The following is a 17,211-nucleotide window of genomic DNA, read 5'->3' as shown; positions in this document are numbered from 1 at the left end:
GAGATATTACATTGAAAATGAAAATGTTATTTGCCTACAAAATATAAAATTTTTCTTTGAGTGCTAGTCCCTCTTTGTCTCCCAATGCGCGCCATGCACCTGAGTCTGGAAATTTTAACTAGCAGTGTGTATGTGCACAGTAAATCTCCTCATGCTCTTGACCAAGCATAAGAGGCAATATGGGCTGACGCCTCTCCAGTTCCTTCTTATTGCCTCATGGCCTGAGTCAGCTTCTTATTCCCAGCTGCCTACTACCCTGATGACACCCTCCCCTTTGGGCTAGCAACAGCACCCAGAGTGTTTACAAAGGTTTTTTCTGTGGTGGCAGCCTAAATGAGACGGCAGTTACAATTTCCCATATCTGGGTGATTGGCGCTCCTGCTAGGAGGTCAAGATGGTGATGGAGTATCTGCTCCAACTTCTAGCAGCCCTTCATTGGAGCCACGCTGGATTCTGTTTCTGTGAGAGTTTTCCTTCCAATAGAAAGACTTCAGTTAATGAGCAGCCTGATAACATGGATTACTTACAGACCAAGAAATGTGGTCAGAATGTGCCTTTCATTTTTAGGCCACATGGCTTCACTTTGGTGACACCATTTGCCAGCCTTCATCTACAATGTCTACAGGCCTGGCTCTGGTCAGTCTATTCACCAGACAAAGGTCACATCAACTCCAAGTGACCATTCCAGCCAGAGTCATTGGCTCCCTCACCTGGGTGGTCGAACCTGGAGAGAGTGAGAGTGGGCATTGCCTCCAATGCTTCCACCCCCAGAGCCACCAGCATAACAGGAGCTTCCCTTCCGAGTTGGGGTGCTCACCTGAACAACTCCACTGCACAAGGTACCTGGACTCCATGGGAGGCCAGACTGCACATCCATTGTATTAGAATGGAGAGCAGTCCACCTGGCTTGCGGATCCTTTCTCCGGCTTATGCATTTGCTCCATATCCAAGTGATATCAGACAGCATCACTGTGGTCCTTCACATAAACAGGGCGGAGCAGGATCTCTTCCTCTTTGACTAAAAGCAAGCCATGTACCTCCCAGGTGGTCAGAACTTTTTAGCAGACAACCTGAGCAGGCACTTCACAGTGGACCTCGAGTAGGAGAGTCATGATTCTGTCCTGAAGAAAATATTTACTCAGTGGGGTACACCTCAATGGGATCTTTTTGTTCTCCAAGCAAACAGAAAACTTCCCCTGTACCGTTTCAGAGGAACTATGAGCCATAGCTTCTAGCATGGTGATCTCCTGTTGTCATGGACAAACAATCCCATTCCCCGGCTACTGCAAGTCCTGAGAAAGATCTGTCATGACAGGGCCAGAGTCATTCTCCTACCACCCAATTGGCCCAGACAGTTTTCGTTCCCAGAGCTCCTGAAAATATCAACCTGCCCCCTGGTCCGGGACCTGCCCCTTCCCAGACCTCCTAATTCAGGAGGGGGGGCAGCATCAAATACCCCAATCTGGACTCATCCCATCTCACATTCTGGTGTTTGGATGGGCATCAGGAGTAGAACGCTCCTGTTCGGCACCTGTTCAGGCTATCCTTAGCCAGAGTAGGAAGGATTCAGCTAGGATCTGTTATCTAGCTAAATAGAGACATTTCTCTAGTTGTGTGGAGCATAATCCGCCTTCTCCAGGCATTGCAGATATTCCGGCTGTTTTAGATTATCTCCTGTATCTAAAAAACTCGGGCCTTTCCATTAGCTCACTGTGAGTCCATCTCACAGTGACAGATTAGTGCCTGCCTGCCTCCCTCCCTCTGTTTTCACCCCCCTAACTACAGTAAGATTCAGGAAGGGCCTAGTCAGGACCTTTCCACCAGTGGTCAAACCTACACCTCAATGGGACCTCCAACCTCCTCCTGTCAACACACACCAGACCACCGTTTGAACCCTTAGTGACATGCGTCATGTCCCACCTGTCTATGAAAGTTTCATTTTTTGTTGCGATCACTTCAGCCAGGAGGGTGAGTGAGTTGGGAGCAATCATGGCAGACTCTCTTTAAACAGTTTTTCACAGGGAAAAGGCATCTCTTTGCCTCCATCCTAAGTTCCTCCCCAAGGTTATTTCTGAATTCCATGTAAACCAAAGTATCCATTTTTACCTGTCATTTTTTTTTCAAAACCCCATGCTTCTGCCAAAGAGACAAGACTTCATTGACATCAGATGTGCCCTGGTGTTCTACCTGCAAAGGACCAAGCCTATCAGAAAATCACCAAGACTTTTTCTCGCCAAAGGAGAAAGATTGCGAGGTCAAGCAATATCCTCTGTGAGAATCTCTAACTGGGTTTCTGGGTGCATCATTGAACACTACAGGTTAGCACACATACCTCCTCCTGATGGAGTCAGGGCACACTCCACAAGGGCAAACGCCACCTCTACAGCATCCATACAAGACATTCCAATACTAGATACATGCAGACCGGCCACCTGGAGCTCCTTCCATACGTTCTCTATGCATTGGGTGCTAGTTCAGGCCTCTGCTGCAGATGCAGCAGTGAGAATTGCAGTACTGCAAGCATCTTCCTCACACCCTGCTCATATCTGAGCACTGCTTGTCAATCACCCATGTGCAGAATACATGGGACTAGCACTCGAAGAAGCAATGGAGGTTACATACCTGTAACTGGCTGTTCTTTGAGATCTGTGGTCCCGATCTGTATTCCACTACCCATCTTCTGTCCCCTCTGCTTTGGATCCTGCTGGATTTGAGGTAAGAAGAGGAACAGGAGGGGCATCAGCCTGCACTGCTTCTTGTGCTCTTGGTCAGGAGAATGAGGAGATCTACTATACATGTGTGGGCCAACGGACACTGCTTGTCAGAATTTCTGGACTCTGGCACGCATGCATACCCATGTGTGGAATACAGATAGGGACCACACATCTCAAAGAACTTCCAGTCACCTGTAAGTAACCTCCATTTACCTGATATGTAAGTATGATGATATTTGCCCTTGTTTCCTTAGTGTTCTTTAGAACATGTAGGTTAGTGTAACTAGTAATGGTGTCCTAACAATCTGCTAACAGCTAATGTGTGCCTTCTCTTGCAGGCTGGTAAAGTACCTTTCTGTAAGTTTCATCTTGGGGACAGACCTATCCCTGTTACATTTAAGAGAGCCATTGCTGCACTTTCTTTCTGGCAAAAAGTCAAGCTTGCCTGGGGCCTCTGCTTCTTATCTGACCCAATCAGGTATGAGTAAGTGTTTTTAGCTTTATTTGAAAGGTAGATTGTAAGTAACCGATCCTGCAGTTTGCTGAGCATCCTCAGTTTCACTTCAGTGGGAGATGAAAGTCCTCAGCAATCTGTCGGAGATGATTGGGCTCAAAATCAGCTTAGAGGAAGAATTATCAGCAAGTTCTTATTCCTGTCCAGCCTCCCTGCACCCTTTGGTAGAAGAAGGGATTTGACAGGGACAAAGTGGAGCTCTACTGTGTCAATTCACAGCTGTTTTTATGGTCCCTTAGGGACCATAGCGTGCTGTCATATTTCAGCTTGAGAACTGAGATACGATTACCAGCTCTCTATGCAAGGAGGTCTTGGCACAGGAGAGACTATGGACTGTAACCTTTAAATGTCTGACTGTTCTGTTCATTAATATCACCCTTTATAAAGGGTCTTTGTTAGCTTTCCAGGAAGTGTTACAATAATGCAATGGTTCCCATTCCCGTTGTTCTGTCTGTGGATTTTTTCCCCCCTCCAAAAAAATAGGTAGGGCCAAATTTGGCTCCACCTGAATTGGGGCCAAATAATTCTGCAAAAGCAGCATTAATTTGCATGGCTGAGGAGTGCATTCCTAGATGCCCTTGCGATTTACTTGTGCTTCCAGCAGATGTATAAAGAGTGGTAGTGGGTTTGCAGGGGATTGGGTGAGGAGGATATATGCGAAAATCCATTGGACCATTCTCTCTGACCCATAGCACCTGTCCAGTGCTCTTGTGACTGGAACCATGAACAGCTTAGAGGAAACTACATGGGCTTTTAGGGACCTAGAACTGAACCAAGACGGTTTCACCTTCTGTCTCCCATCCTTGCTTTAACTTGGGTTTCATTTATTGCTGTTTCCATTTATGGATATATTGTCATATCCAGTTTTGGAGCCAATGTCTGACTCTTTCTTTTGACTTGTTAACTAGCAGCTGATCTACAAAATATGGGGGTAACTAATATGCTTCATTGTCAGCCTGTGACATGAATATTGCTCTTATTTTAAGAAAATTTTCATTGACTGAAAGGTGGATTTCTGTGCAACTCCTCTCTGCATTTTCCTCCCAGGAAGACATTGATCATTAAATAAGAACAGGCAAATTTTGTTGATTATTATGTGTATGGGAAATGTCCCTACACAGGTGAGCTTACAATCTAAGTTTGTGTGTGACAACAACTGATGGTAACAATATAGAGGGTAAGAGGGAGGTAAGGAAAGACAGCGGTAACGTTTTAAGATCATGATGACTCAGTTCTGGTACACTCATATCCTGATGGTTATGTGAAGGGTTTTTAAATAAATATCTACATTTAGTCCAAACAAGCTGGAATGATCTCCTTAAGATACTCTGTAGAAAATGCACAATACACTTCTGCTTTTGGTTGTCCTTGGCTCCTGTGGCAATGTCCCCAATCCCAGAACGTTTCATGACTCAGCTATATGGAAAGTAAGCAAATAAAACACATTTTGGTGTCTTCATTACTTTTATTTACATAAACGTTTATTTTCATGTTTCTTTTAACTATCGCCTGTACTACAACTCCAGAAACAAACCCAAGGCTCAGAACTCCCAGAAATACTACAGTACTACGTGGTAAATGAGCTGAATTTGCTCTGCAGCTTCTTACTCATCCTCATTCCTCACTCCCACTCAGGGGATTGCCAGCTCAGAACTTTCTTCCTCAGATCTTCAGCAGGGGTGTCCGACTTTAATAGGAACATACAGAATTCTACCCGTTTCCTCCAATTCATGGCTTTGAGGGTACACCTTTGGAGGTGCCCTTCTGTTCCTCTCCAGGTGCATGCTCTCAAATGCTCTGTGTTGTGGTGACTGATCTTGCTGCTTCAGGACTGCTTGACAAGCCCCAGGAGGAGCACTGTAAATAATGCTCCTTAACTGGGCAGTGGTGATAGCGCCTTCCCTCAAAGCCTTGGCACGTTGTCAGGTGTGCGGCCAATTTATGTATTTGTTTAGCTTCCCATGAGTAAGGCGTAATGAATGACTTCTATTGAATAGCTCTTAGATGATTGACCACTTTCTTTCCCTTTCACTGAGTTCAGACACGCTGCTTAGAATATGAATCTATAGGGAGGTAGTTTTGCTTTCTTAGGAGGTACAGGACTCGCATAATTTAACTAGTCAGTGTGTCTATATTGGACTTTGAGAGCATAATACAGACATTGGGACTGTTTCTCTTTCTTTCAGTAAAGATGACGTGGAGAAGTGTAAACAGAAGGATTTACTGGAGCAGATGATGGCTGAAATGATTGGAGAATTTCCTGATCTTCATCGAACAATTGTATCGGAGCGAGATATTTACTTGACCTACATGTTGAAGCAAGCAGCTAAGCGAATAGAACTACCTCGTGCTTCAGAAAGTAATTGCTTTAAAGCAGATTCTTAACTTTGTGTTTAGCAAGCAATATGTTCTTAATGCAGTACTCCATGATTTTCCTTCTTCTCAGGAAATCTGAAAAGCTTTGCCATCTTGCTTTGTAGACAGGTACCAAGTGTAATAAATGAGATGTCTTCGTAAATTATAATGCTTAAAAAATAGGGGAGAATATTGTTAGATTAGTATGACAGCCTCTTCTACCAGTAGAAGTAGAATGAAATTTTTAGCTTTATGAGAGTGCTTTGAATAATGGATTCCTCCTTCCCATCATGCCTATTTCAAAATAGGAAAATACTAATTAGGCTGCTAAAGTTTGAAAAATGCAGGAGTCAATATTACAGCACAGGATGGGACTCTAGTCTTCTTTTATAAAAGCAATAATATACTTCAGGAGGGTGCGCATACTGAATATTGTTTCTCAAGACTCTAAAGGCACTTGGCTGTCACTTTTGTGATCCATAATCCCTTGGGATGCATAAAATAATAAATTATGGGTTATTTTATACCCGATATCTTAAGAAGATATTAGATGTAACTTTAGTGTAGGTCCACCGAGACTGTCTCCCGCTTCTAAAATTTCACAAATGTTGCACTTGGGCCTCTGCTGCTCCCTCACATGGTGTTTTCCTCCGTGATTCCAGCTGGAGCAGCAGCAGAGTGAAACTGGAGAAAAATCATTCAGTTTTGTTGTCAGTCCCATTTGGGTCATGAGGGAAGCAGTAGGTGTCAAAGCAACATGTGAACTGTCTCCCTTTACTGTTGGGTCTGGAGTTCTCCGAGAAGAAAAGGTGATAAAACTTACCACCTCTCTCCTCCCAAATACCTCAGCAGTAGTGGAGGATAGTTTGTGCAGTTTCTCTGCATGGCACTTCCCATGTGACCCAAGAGGACCAGGGTGAAACTGCTCAGAATCACATAGTTTCCAGCAGCAAAACAAAACTGCTTTATGCAAGATCAGCATGGCAATGGCCTCATGCATGATTGAGCCTGGTGATGAGAGATGAAGGAGGAAAAGGGGAGGGTAGATTAGATTCCATCACTAAAAAGGAGATGCTACAAGGGACACGAGTAGAAAGGGGCTCCACCCAGGTCCTGCTCTTCATGCTGGGCCCTCAACATGCTGGCACGGTAGCTCCTGCTTCTCTTGGTGCTGGAAAGCAGGATGGGCCCAAGGCTTACCATGGGGGAGGCATAAGGAGCAGGGATTGTGGTGGGTGAAGCAGGGGCTCCTGGAGTTTGGGAGGGTATAGCAGGGGGGCTCCCTGGGCTGGGGCTCCTGGCAGGGGTGGGTGTTAAGGGCTTATAGGCCAAGGGAGTCAGGCTGAGGGTGGGGGTGGGCAAGGGAGGCTCAGGCTGGTGGGGATGGGGTACTTGGGAGGGGAAGAAGAGAAGTCAGGCCGGTGGCAATGGTGGGGGCACCTGGATGAGGAAGAAGAGTGGGATCTGGTTGTGTGGGGAGGAGAAAGTCCAGCTGTGTGGGGGGGGACACCTGGGCAAGGAAGAGGAGGGGGGTCAGGCTGTGTACATGGCACTGCATGGAAGGGGAAGGGAGGTTCAGGCTTGTGGTAGGGGGGACACCTGGGAGGGGAAGAGGAGGGTCAGGCTGTGTGTGGGGGGTGGCACCTGGGAACTGAAGCAGTGGGGAAAGCAGTGGCTGTTTTTTCAGACTCTTGGAGGTGGCAGCTCTATTTGGGTTCTGACCAGGTTTGGCCCAGCTGCCCTCTGACACCCCCCCTCACCATGGCTCATGACTGGAAGAGGGGGGCAAACATCAGTGAGTGGCATTGTGACCTGCCACACAGCATCACAGTGCCACTCAGGTTTGGCTCCCTAGAGAGATGCAGACAGGTTTGGCACCCTGGCAGCTGGGCTGCTTCTTGGCTGTCTCTGGGATGGCCATGGTGATCAGGGCCATGTAAGAGTAGGGGAACTTCAGGGTGGGGTCTGGTTTCTCAAGTCCCTTCTCAGGGTTCAGCTCGTCCTTGGCTCTTTGGGCCTCCTTGCTGGCACTGGTGTCGTGACCCATCAGGTATCTACTTTGGGGTCCTGGTGGCTGGCCACTATGGCACCCATGTTTCTTCTTCCCAGGGGTAAAGAACCAGCTTTCCTGCTCCCTCAGCTGCTGAAGCCCAATCCCACAATCAGTGTCTCAGTCCCTTATTTGTATCGATTTGGATCAAACTTGCGTCCAGAGCCAGCTGAGACTCAATGCCCCTTTTCCTTAGAAGCTGGTAAAGTTCCTCTTAGTTCTGCCCCTTTTTTAAAAGGCAGCGAATTGTCTCTGGCTCAAGAGCCTCCGAAACCCAATGTACCAAACCACTTGCTCTTGTGTGATTTGTATGGTCTCCAGCAAGTTTTGTGTTCGTCCGGATCACTTTCCCTCGAGGTGCAGAGCCAGCTGAGCATAGTCAAGCTCATTTCTAAGTCATGTTGCATAAATGTAGCCAAGTGATTAGCTTACTTAGGTAGCATTTCCTGGAGAAAAAGGAGAGTGGGTATTAGATTTTTTTTTAAATTAAATTGCCATGTATATTTAAATATTCTATCTCTATTAATATTTCATATTTTTTTAAAGTCTCCTCTGATCTAATAATAAATGTAGATTTTTCTTTTATTTGCAGACAATATATCACATGCTCTTGTTTAGTTTAAGGGAGGTGGGTGGGCTCCCAATTCCATAGTTCACAGGGCCCCAAAACTCTTTAATCTGTTCGTGCTGGTGAAGGGGGAGAAGAGAAGTAAAAATGGGGGGAGCGTGGAGTAGAGGAAGGGGAGACAATGAAGCAAAGAGTGGAAAGGAAAAAACAGTAGGGAGGATAGATAAAAGCTATTTGGAACAAAGAGAAAATTCAGGGGAGAGATCAGGCAAAGACCTAGGGGATAGAAGAAAGCAGCTGGATTTTCAAGGAGATTGTCTGTCTCTGAGGCTTTTCATTTATTGAATTGTTAGCTGAAGAAGTCTAGCACGCAACTGTGTGTTGTGTGTGTGCACGCATGTGTGCACGTCACAAGCAATTTATGGTGTCAGAAAACACTAGAGTGTGAATTTCTTAGTGAATCAGGCAAAAAGGAGAATCTTGTTTGTGTATTTATTATTTATATGTTGATTTATCCCCATCATGCTGATCCGCCATACCTGGCAGAGAGAACCAGAATGGCACTAGTCTTGCTGCAGCATTTACTCAAGTTGGGGAGCTAAAACCTTATACCATGTTTTGAGGTTCATGTATTCAAAGGCCATGTATTCAAATAGGACCTCAAAATTTGTTCTTGAGACTTTGGTGGGCTAAATAGTGAGTGCATATTAGAAGGTGATTTGAGGTTCCTTTTTATTTATATTTGAGCAAGGGATATTAAGTGCTTGAAACACAAATTGGAAATGCTGCTCCCAAAACAAAAATAAAGACCATCAGATACTTTAAAAATAGGATAATTGCCCAGTCATGTAAAGAGAACCAGGTGGGCCAAACTCTGTGCTGCTTAGGATCCCCACTGAAATCAGTGGCACTCTGTAGACGGAAGGGTCCAATTTTGCAGAGCTCCCTTTGCAGGCTCGGGGCCCAAATGTGTTTTGTATTGTACCCTGATGGTCACTAGACTCAGGTGATCTAGGTTACCCAAATTCCAAAGATGGGCAATGGAGAGGGACTTACCACGATATGTAAGCTTCCAACACCAAGTGCTTATCTGTCAACCTTGACTGCCACAGCTGGATATAATAGGAGAGGAGGTCTTTCAGGGGACCAGGTGTGAGATCATTCAGGGCTTTTTGGATCATTGCTGAAAACCTTGAATGCTGCCCTTCAGAAGCCAATAAGAAGGCAATGCAAAAACTTCCCCCAATTTTATGTGCTCATGGCAGGCTGTACTAGTGAGGAGCTGCATTCTGCCCCAGCTGGAGCTTCTAGGACTTAAAGTAGCACTAGAGCTAGTCAAAATAAGTTACATATGGGGGTGTGTTTATACATGTGTTTTTTAACTTTTTGAAAAATTTTGTTTCATGTTTACGGGGCATAATTGAAATTGTTCCCTTGAAATATGATTACTTTTTTTTTTAATTTAAAGATTGCTTACAGTTTGGCAATGTTTTTCTCACTGGAGAAGAGACTGATATATTTTTTCCCCTCTTCTCTCTTAGCTGAACCCAGAAAATGTATCCCGTCTGTTGTAGTTGGAGTGGTTGGGATGGGTCATGTGCCTGGAATAGAAAAGAACTGGAACACTGACTTAAACATCCAGGAAATCATGAGGTAACTTTCTTTCCTTTTTGGGTGTTGATTTAGTAGCTCCTCAGCTTTACAGTCTGCAGTAGCCTTTGTTTTTAATGCTTATAACATCTTGCTCTGGTCACGCAGAACCGTGAGCCACACTGTTACCAGTCTGCCTCAACAAGAATGAGCTTTGCTGCTGCTAAGCTGAGTGTCAGCTCCCCGCTTCACCAGCTTGTCTGCCTTGCCAGCAAACTCTTCAGGACTCTGTCAGTCCAAAACTTGCCTTGTAGGTAACAATCAGTGAACCCCAGTTCCCAAGAGACATCTCTCTGGAGTGTCCAGTTCCTCTCACTGGAAGCTGTTAAGTTCACTGCCTCCAAAGAGATGGTGCCCACATTAGCTTGTTAGGTTAGCTGAAGACCCACACTTCACTTCAGTACAGCAGCACTGAGAGAGAGTCGTGTGTTACTACAAAAAAGTTCATTAACAAACAACATAGGTTTAAGTGTTGGTCCCAGGGTATTAGAGAGACGGGGTGGGTGAGGTAATATCTCTTATTGGACAGACCTGAAGAAGAGCTCTGTACGGCTCAAAAGCTTGTGTGTCTCACCAACAGAAGTTGGTCTAATAAAAGATATGATCTCACCCACCTTGTCTCTTCAGGTAAGAGTGAATGAGATATGAAAGGTTACTAACAAAACATGCTTTCTAGTGACTAAAACGTAATGTCAGCAAGTTACAATCTTTGTCTAATCAGGTCTCTCACCTATAGTACATTCCCAGGGACTTCAACCCCCTTGGTTGAAGGATCCACCTTTCTCAGATGTCTTGAACTCTGGCCACATGTGTTTTTCAAGTGATGTGGCCAAAATGTGTTTGTTTCTACTTATAATTCCTAAAGTCCATTGTCTCTGTTTCAAGAGCCAGGAAGGCTTCCTAGGGGTATAGCCTCCATCCCTCTTGTAAGTGCTAAGTGATCATCTCCCCCACTTGCTAGTTTGATAGCTGCGTTTACTGTATGTGTAAATATACTTCCATTGTTTCTGGGCTCATCAGGCTCCATTTACACTGGAGACACAATCAAGCAGGCAAAACAACATGCCTTTGTCTAGGACAGGCTGGGCTTTTAAGCATGCTTGCCAAATGCCTTTTACAAACACATTTGCAGCACACATCTATAATTCTTTATACTCTGCATGTACATACGTCACTCAGTATTATTAATGACCAGCATATGATCAGTTCAGGTAGGTTACCTTACATGACACTTTTTAGATACAGGTTATGACAACACTGAGGTGGGGCAATGTGTGTACCAGGCCTGATGCGAGTTGTGCTACAGTGTGCCAGCTGGCATTGCCGGGCTCTGGGGGTCAGCCGTGAAATGGTGTATAATACTTGCAGATTGTTCTTACAACAAGAACATGAGAGAAGCTGTAAAGGGAGGGGGGAAGCTGGATTTCCAGGGTGAGGCATCTGATCAGAAAACTGTCTTGCCATGGAAAAAATTGTATTGACCTATGTTTAGGGCTTTTAAAATGAGTGTAGAGTATGTGATTCACAGGTGGGACCTGCAGTATGTTAAAACAAGAAGCTTCAAATATATTTTAACCAAAGAGTGAGACATTGTTGACCTCTGGGCTTTTGTTGTATTCAGGCAGCACTGCCTCTTGAAGTACAAAATCAGTTTCTCGTAATCCATTTACTAAGAATAGCAACTTATAGCATAGCATCATAGCAATAGCAATGAAACTGCAGCAGAACAGGAGACTACAAAGACTAGCCCCGCCTGCTCAGCATCTTGGGCAGCTGCTGCCCATGCTGCCGTGGCTTCACTGCTATTGTTCCTCAAGCTAGCTTTAATTTTTCAAAGCTAGCATGGGTGTGTCTACATGTGCTGCAGTCACAGCTCCTGATTTGCAGTGTAGACATACTCATAATACCTTGGAATTCAGCCCAGATTAGCAAATTCCAGAATTCACCATTTGATTTTTTTTTCCCCTTGAATCTATTATGCCCCATTATTGTTGTACCTGAGTGCCTTAATTTCTCTAATGTATTTATCCTCCCAGTACCTCTATGAGGGAGGGAAATCCTTTTATCCCCATTTTACAGAAGGGGAACTGAGGCACAGAGAGGCTTGTCCAAGATCACATAGGAAATCTGGGAATCGAACTCAGGCCTTCCAAGTCATAGGCTTGTGCCCTAACAACTAGACCGTATCTTTTGATGGCTGGTTAGTAGTCTCAGTCCAGTTGCTAGTGGACAGAGATCCACATCAGAGTCACAGTAACTGGCATTATTGGTACATTTGTTTGCATTTTCATTAGTGAGTTTGAAGACTGAATGGCATGGAAATTCACCTACCTATCTTCATGCCTACACAGGGGATCCCTCTAAGTCAAGTTTAAGACATTTTGACTGAACTGACACTACTCAAGGCTCTGACTGTGGAGGAGTTGTCAGTCCAACATCTTTCATAAGGCACTAAGTTTGCTTAAATTCTCCTGTTTTTTTTTAATAGTATAAATAGGTGTGGCAGAACTTGGTTTGGTATTTTTTTTATAATTTTTAAAGATATTGATAATTTTTAAGCATTTTTCAATTTTTATCAGTTTACACTTTCACAGTTGCGGGAAACTGGGACGGGTCAGACAAAAATTATTTAATGACAATGGGTATAGATTCAAAAAGTGAAGGCTTTATAACCATTGAAACACAAATTGTCAACTTCACGTGTCAAAATATAAAAAGTAAATATCTTCAAATTGAGTTCTAATTTAAGCAGCATTTTTCTTACTTTGCCTATCTGTAAAATTTGATTATAACCAAATAATGGAAATAGTTTTGTCAGTTTGTGTGTGTACAGTGAAATTGATGTTTACAGCCATTTACTGATAAAAATTGAATCTTCCCAAGCCTAAGTATAAAGCAAATAATAACCCTCAGAGTACAACCATTCTCAAACCCCGACTTCTTGGCTGGTGTATGAACTTTCAGCTTTCTCAGCATATTTGAGATGTACAGTCTGTGTGGTTACGGCTGTGTATTCTCTGGGTATTCTTCCTAGATTTAAAGTTCTCCTGCTGTACTGCAGATACCTTTTTATTATGCCTCATGAGGGGCAAAGTGATCTGGAAATAACCTTGCTTAGGATTCAGAATCCAAATGTGTATTTCCATTTACAGATTTTTGGATCATCCTATATTGAACTTACTGAACCCCCTTTTGCGTTTATATTCAGAGGTGATTTAAATTAGTTGAGAGACCGAAAAAGAGGGAAAAGCTAACTAATAAGGGGACATAAAAAGATGGAAGCTAAAGTAGTTGTTGTATCTCTATCCCCTGTCCTCCTCCTCCCCCCGCCCCCACATTCTCTCTCTTTCTAAGTTGTACCTTTTTTCCAACCCCTCAAAATACAAGATCTTGTTTATATTAGGAAACTTATACTCATTGTAACTAAATTAATTTAAAATCAACCTAGTGACCCGGTGCAAATCTCTAATATATGTACACATTTAACCCAGTTTAAATCATGGTAATAGAGATTCAATTTAATCCAGTTTGTCTGTATTACAGGATGGCACCAATGTAATTAAATGTAAATACACTTATTTGTACCAGTGAAACTTTTTGTAGTAATGGCAAGTCCTGACCCTCTTTAAATCCTCATACTGATGTTTAACTTATGCCACCTCACACATTACCTTTGATTTTGGTTCTTTGTAGTTAAATGAATAGTCACATTAAAAACAATTCTGCATTGATTTCAATTTCTCCACAATACTCCTGACAGCATTCTTTGTGTTTGTTAGGGATTCTGATGGTAAAAGAGGTCAAGCTCCTTAGGGAATTAAGTTGTGCCCTATGTGGCTGGAAAGGTCATTGGTCCAGATCCGCAAAAGTATTTAGACTTCTACTGATTTCAGTGGAAGTTAAGAGCCTAAGTACTTCTCAGGAGTATACTACTTACCCTTAGATTTGGAATAAGATGTTGGATGTAATCTATGACCTTGAAAGAATCATTTGCTCTGTCTTAATATACCCATTCCTTGCAAGGGCTCCTGTACTAGTAAAGTGTGTTGTAATGACAAACATTGTGGCAAAAATCATCAGCGTTTAATGAAGATGGGGAAGGATCTTTTTCTTCCAGCTATGTGGATGGTAACTTTGTCTTTATCACCTTTACTTCAGTGTGCCTCCACCGTCAACTTCGAGTAAGGTTCTCAGATTTGTCATAAAGGCAACAGTTTTCGGACTGATGGGATATGGCTGCTACCGGGTAGGACAAAGGACAGTTCAATTTGTTCTCTCGATGCCAACAACACAGAACTGTCTTCAGAGGCTGATGGAAATTAGACCTCGACATTGAACACCCAGTTGAAATACTGTCTGGAGATAATTGCAGAAAAGAGTGCTAAAGACAACACATGCTAATTGGGATGAAAAAGAGGGACTGAGGATTCTTGTCATAGATTCCGTTTGATGCTGAGCCGTGCTGAATTGCTGTGAAGTAAATGGGTTGCTATTAAAAGCTACACCAGCTGTGACCTAATGAATGAGTCTGCTTCCTGATAAGTGTGTGGTATGAAAGTACATGAGTCCAGTTTGAGGTAAATGAAATATGTTACACATATTATATATCATATTATATATTATGTGTATATATAATATATATTTATGATGATGTAGTACAGACAGTGTAAAGAGTGTATATTCTTGACTTTTTCAGAGGAACAAAGCGACATACGGTAACTTAATTGTGTTTCCGCTCAACAGCGCAAGGACACCTCTATGAGTAGTGTTTCGGTATAATAATACCAAATGATCGTTCCTGGTGCTAAGCACCTATAAAATGATTTAGAAGGACATCTTCTTACAGAAAATTTTGTATACATTTAGGTTTTTTTTAAACTTCAGAGCTTTCAAAAAAAATCAGAATGGTACAGGCTATCAGACGTACACCGCCAAGTTTCTTTATGAGCCTTATTAAAGAACTGAAACGTTGCCTTTAGAATTGCATCTCTCCTTACAGACATCAGTAATAGTTTTCTCCTCTGTTGGAAAGGTACACACAGTAGCTTTATCAGCAGCTGTTGGTTAACTTCCAGTGTTTACAGGGCACTCTGTTCCTTTTGGATTTGATTATTTAACCATATTAGTTAGCCAAATCCTTTTGGCTTTAAGTTCAGTATTGTAAACTTTTGAGGCTAGAACTACTGTCTAATTTACTTTTCATGTTGCAAAGCTTTTTCTTTCTTTCTTTGGACAATGTGTCTGGGGTTGATATGCAGTACTTGACCTTACTGTTTTCCCTCCACACATGCAAATGTTTTTTTTAATCACTATAACTTTTCAGTGGATGAGTATTTTACCTATTTAATAGAAAGAAAAGGAAAAATCAATTAATTTTTTTTAACTAGCTATGAGGTTGAGTTTATCTTTGCTGTTTGTTTGTAGAATTATGGGTATGACTTCAACTACTGTAACGTTAAACACTTTTTTTCAGTACATCTACTTCTAACCCTATGTTCATTATGTTTTATAGTTCTTTCTGTATCCATAAGACAGGATTGCCCTTGATTATAAGTGCCCTTGGAAACCAACTATTCCCTCCCCGATGGTATAGCAATCATACTTGTCATATCAATAATGTTTTAATCTTTTATTTTGTGTGAAAGAGGTCCATGTGCTACTGGAGCTCCTATGCAATTGCAAATTGGTTGAAGTGAAGTCCATATCTGTTCTAGTACCTTTACGTGGGGAGGAAGAGCTGAATCTGAGGGATGGCAGCAAGGAGAGGTTGATTTTGGTTTTCATACAGTTCAATAAGGTTAACAAACTGTGCTTGGTTATTAGTAGGGTATGTTTCCAAAGTCTTGTGTGGGGGAAATGTCTTCACACAATCTATTCTTTGTCCAACGTTTTTGTGTGTGTAACCTTCATGCAGTGTCTTTTTAGAAGCTTTTTCTCTTTCACCCTTAAGAAATGAATGGCCTAATCCTGTTTGCATTTATGCCACTGACATCACTGGCAGGCTGGTATGCCCATTGGGCCTGATACTCCATTTCCTTGCACCTTGTGTAGTTATTTAGATCCCAATCCAGGAAACCACTTCTGGAGATGCTTAATTTAAAGGATGTGTTTAAATCTATCCCAATTAAAACACTTATGTATTTAAGTGCTTTTCTGAATTGGGGTATATACCTGTGCAAGGGAGTGTAAAATACTGCCTACTCAGAATGGCTGTATTTCATACTCACTTTTCACAGATGCAAATGACAATGCAGGACACAGCGGAATTGGGTCCTTCGTCTTCAGTTTTCCATTTATTAACGTTTGAGAAACAAGCAGTGATCTGTATTGAGCTTGAAGGCAGCATTAGCAAATAACTAAGTGACTAGAAAGACCACCTGAATTCTGAGTCTTGATCTTTTGTAATAATTTAGTAACCTGGTTAGCAGTCCTATTTGAATAATTTTATTACATTTTTATGTACATTTTTAAAGAAAAAGCTTAAGCCCATTCTTCTCCTGGCTTTAGTGACCTACCAAAAGATTGGGAGTTTTTTCCCCTCCTGAGATTTCTCTAGGAGGTTTAGTTCAATGTATTAATGTTTTTTGCTTTAAAATATCTGTGAACATATCTGTGCTCAGGTAATTTTACACAAAAGAAAAAAACTAAGGAAAATTGCAGACAAATGAGCCTTAAATTTGTGTGGGGCTACCACTAAATGATTGTCTTGGAGCATTTTCAGATGCTTAGTATGTTGTGTTTTCCCACATGCGCACAATTACCTGCACCCCTGGAAAATGGATATAATGTCAGTTACTCTTTGATTTTAATGACAATTTGATTATTACCAAAATTTGTTTTTAAAAGTGTATTGTTTCCCCCTCTGTATCTCTTAAAATATATAAACAGATTCTTGACACAAGCTGTTTGTTGATGAAGAATTTGTTTTCAAACTGGCAGATCATCAAAACCCACAAGTGTTTATCCTGGGGCAATCAAATGCCTGATGAATTTGCAGACCTCATAATCCTATGAATCCACATATAAGTGGTGTATGTTGTATACTTGATGTGCTATACTATCTATGTAACATGATCAATGTTTTACCCTCCATTAATTTCCTTCTGTATTCTACAATCAATCCTTTAGGTGTTAACAACATTCAGTGAAATTTAAACATATGTTGAATTGTCCCAGCCCTCACTCAACCCTGTGAAGCCATATTGTACTTTTTGGTAAACTGTGCATTTGCTTTATGCATTTGTACATCTTATGTAAATCTGAAGTATTTTTAACAAGCGTGTGCCTTTTAGTCTACAACAGTTTAGAGTAAACAGCAGTATGTTCTATGTTATCCAAATAAAATATTTTAACCACTGTT

The 17,211-nt window shown here is 42.2% G+C and overlaps 1 protein-coding gene across 3 annotated transcripts in view; it reads left to right on the top strand.

Annotated features, from left to right (window-relative positions):
- The window catches only part of TRABD (TraB domain containing), a 50,133-nt gene extending 32,922 nt beyond the window's left edge, over window positions 1-17,211 (top strand). For all 3 annotated transcript variants that reach the window (XM_075124465.1, XM_048836858.2, XM_075124466.1), the window contains 4 exons: window positions 3,053-3,192; window positions 5,415-5,587; window positions 9,743-9,854; window positions 14,010-17,211. In XM_075124465.1, coding sequence (XP_074980566.1) covers window positions 3,053-3,192; window positions 5,415-5,587; window positions 9,743-9,854; window positions 14,010-14,187 — 603 coding nt within the window. In that variant the 3' untranslated portion in view covers window positions 14,188-17,211. The remainder of the gene's footprint in view (window positions 1-3,052; window positions 3,193-5,414; window positions 5,588-9,742; window positions 9,855-14,009) is intronic.

Source organism: Caretta caretta, chromosome 1 (genome assembly GCF_965140235.1).
Source record: "Caretta caretta isolate rCarCar2 chromosome 1, rCarCar1.hap1, whole genome shotgun sequence".
Lineage (NCBI taxonomy): Eukaryota > Metazoa > Chordata > Testudines > Cheloniidae > Caretta > Caretta caretta.
The sequence above is the reverse complement of the archived record's forward strand: the minus strand, read 5'-3'. Positions and strand labels throughout refer to the sequence as shown.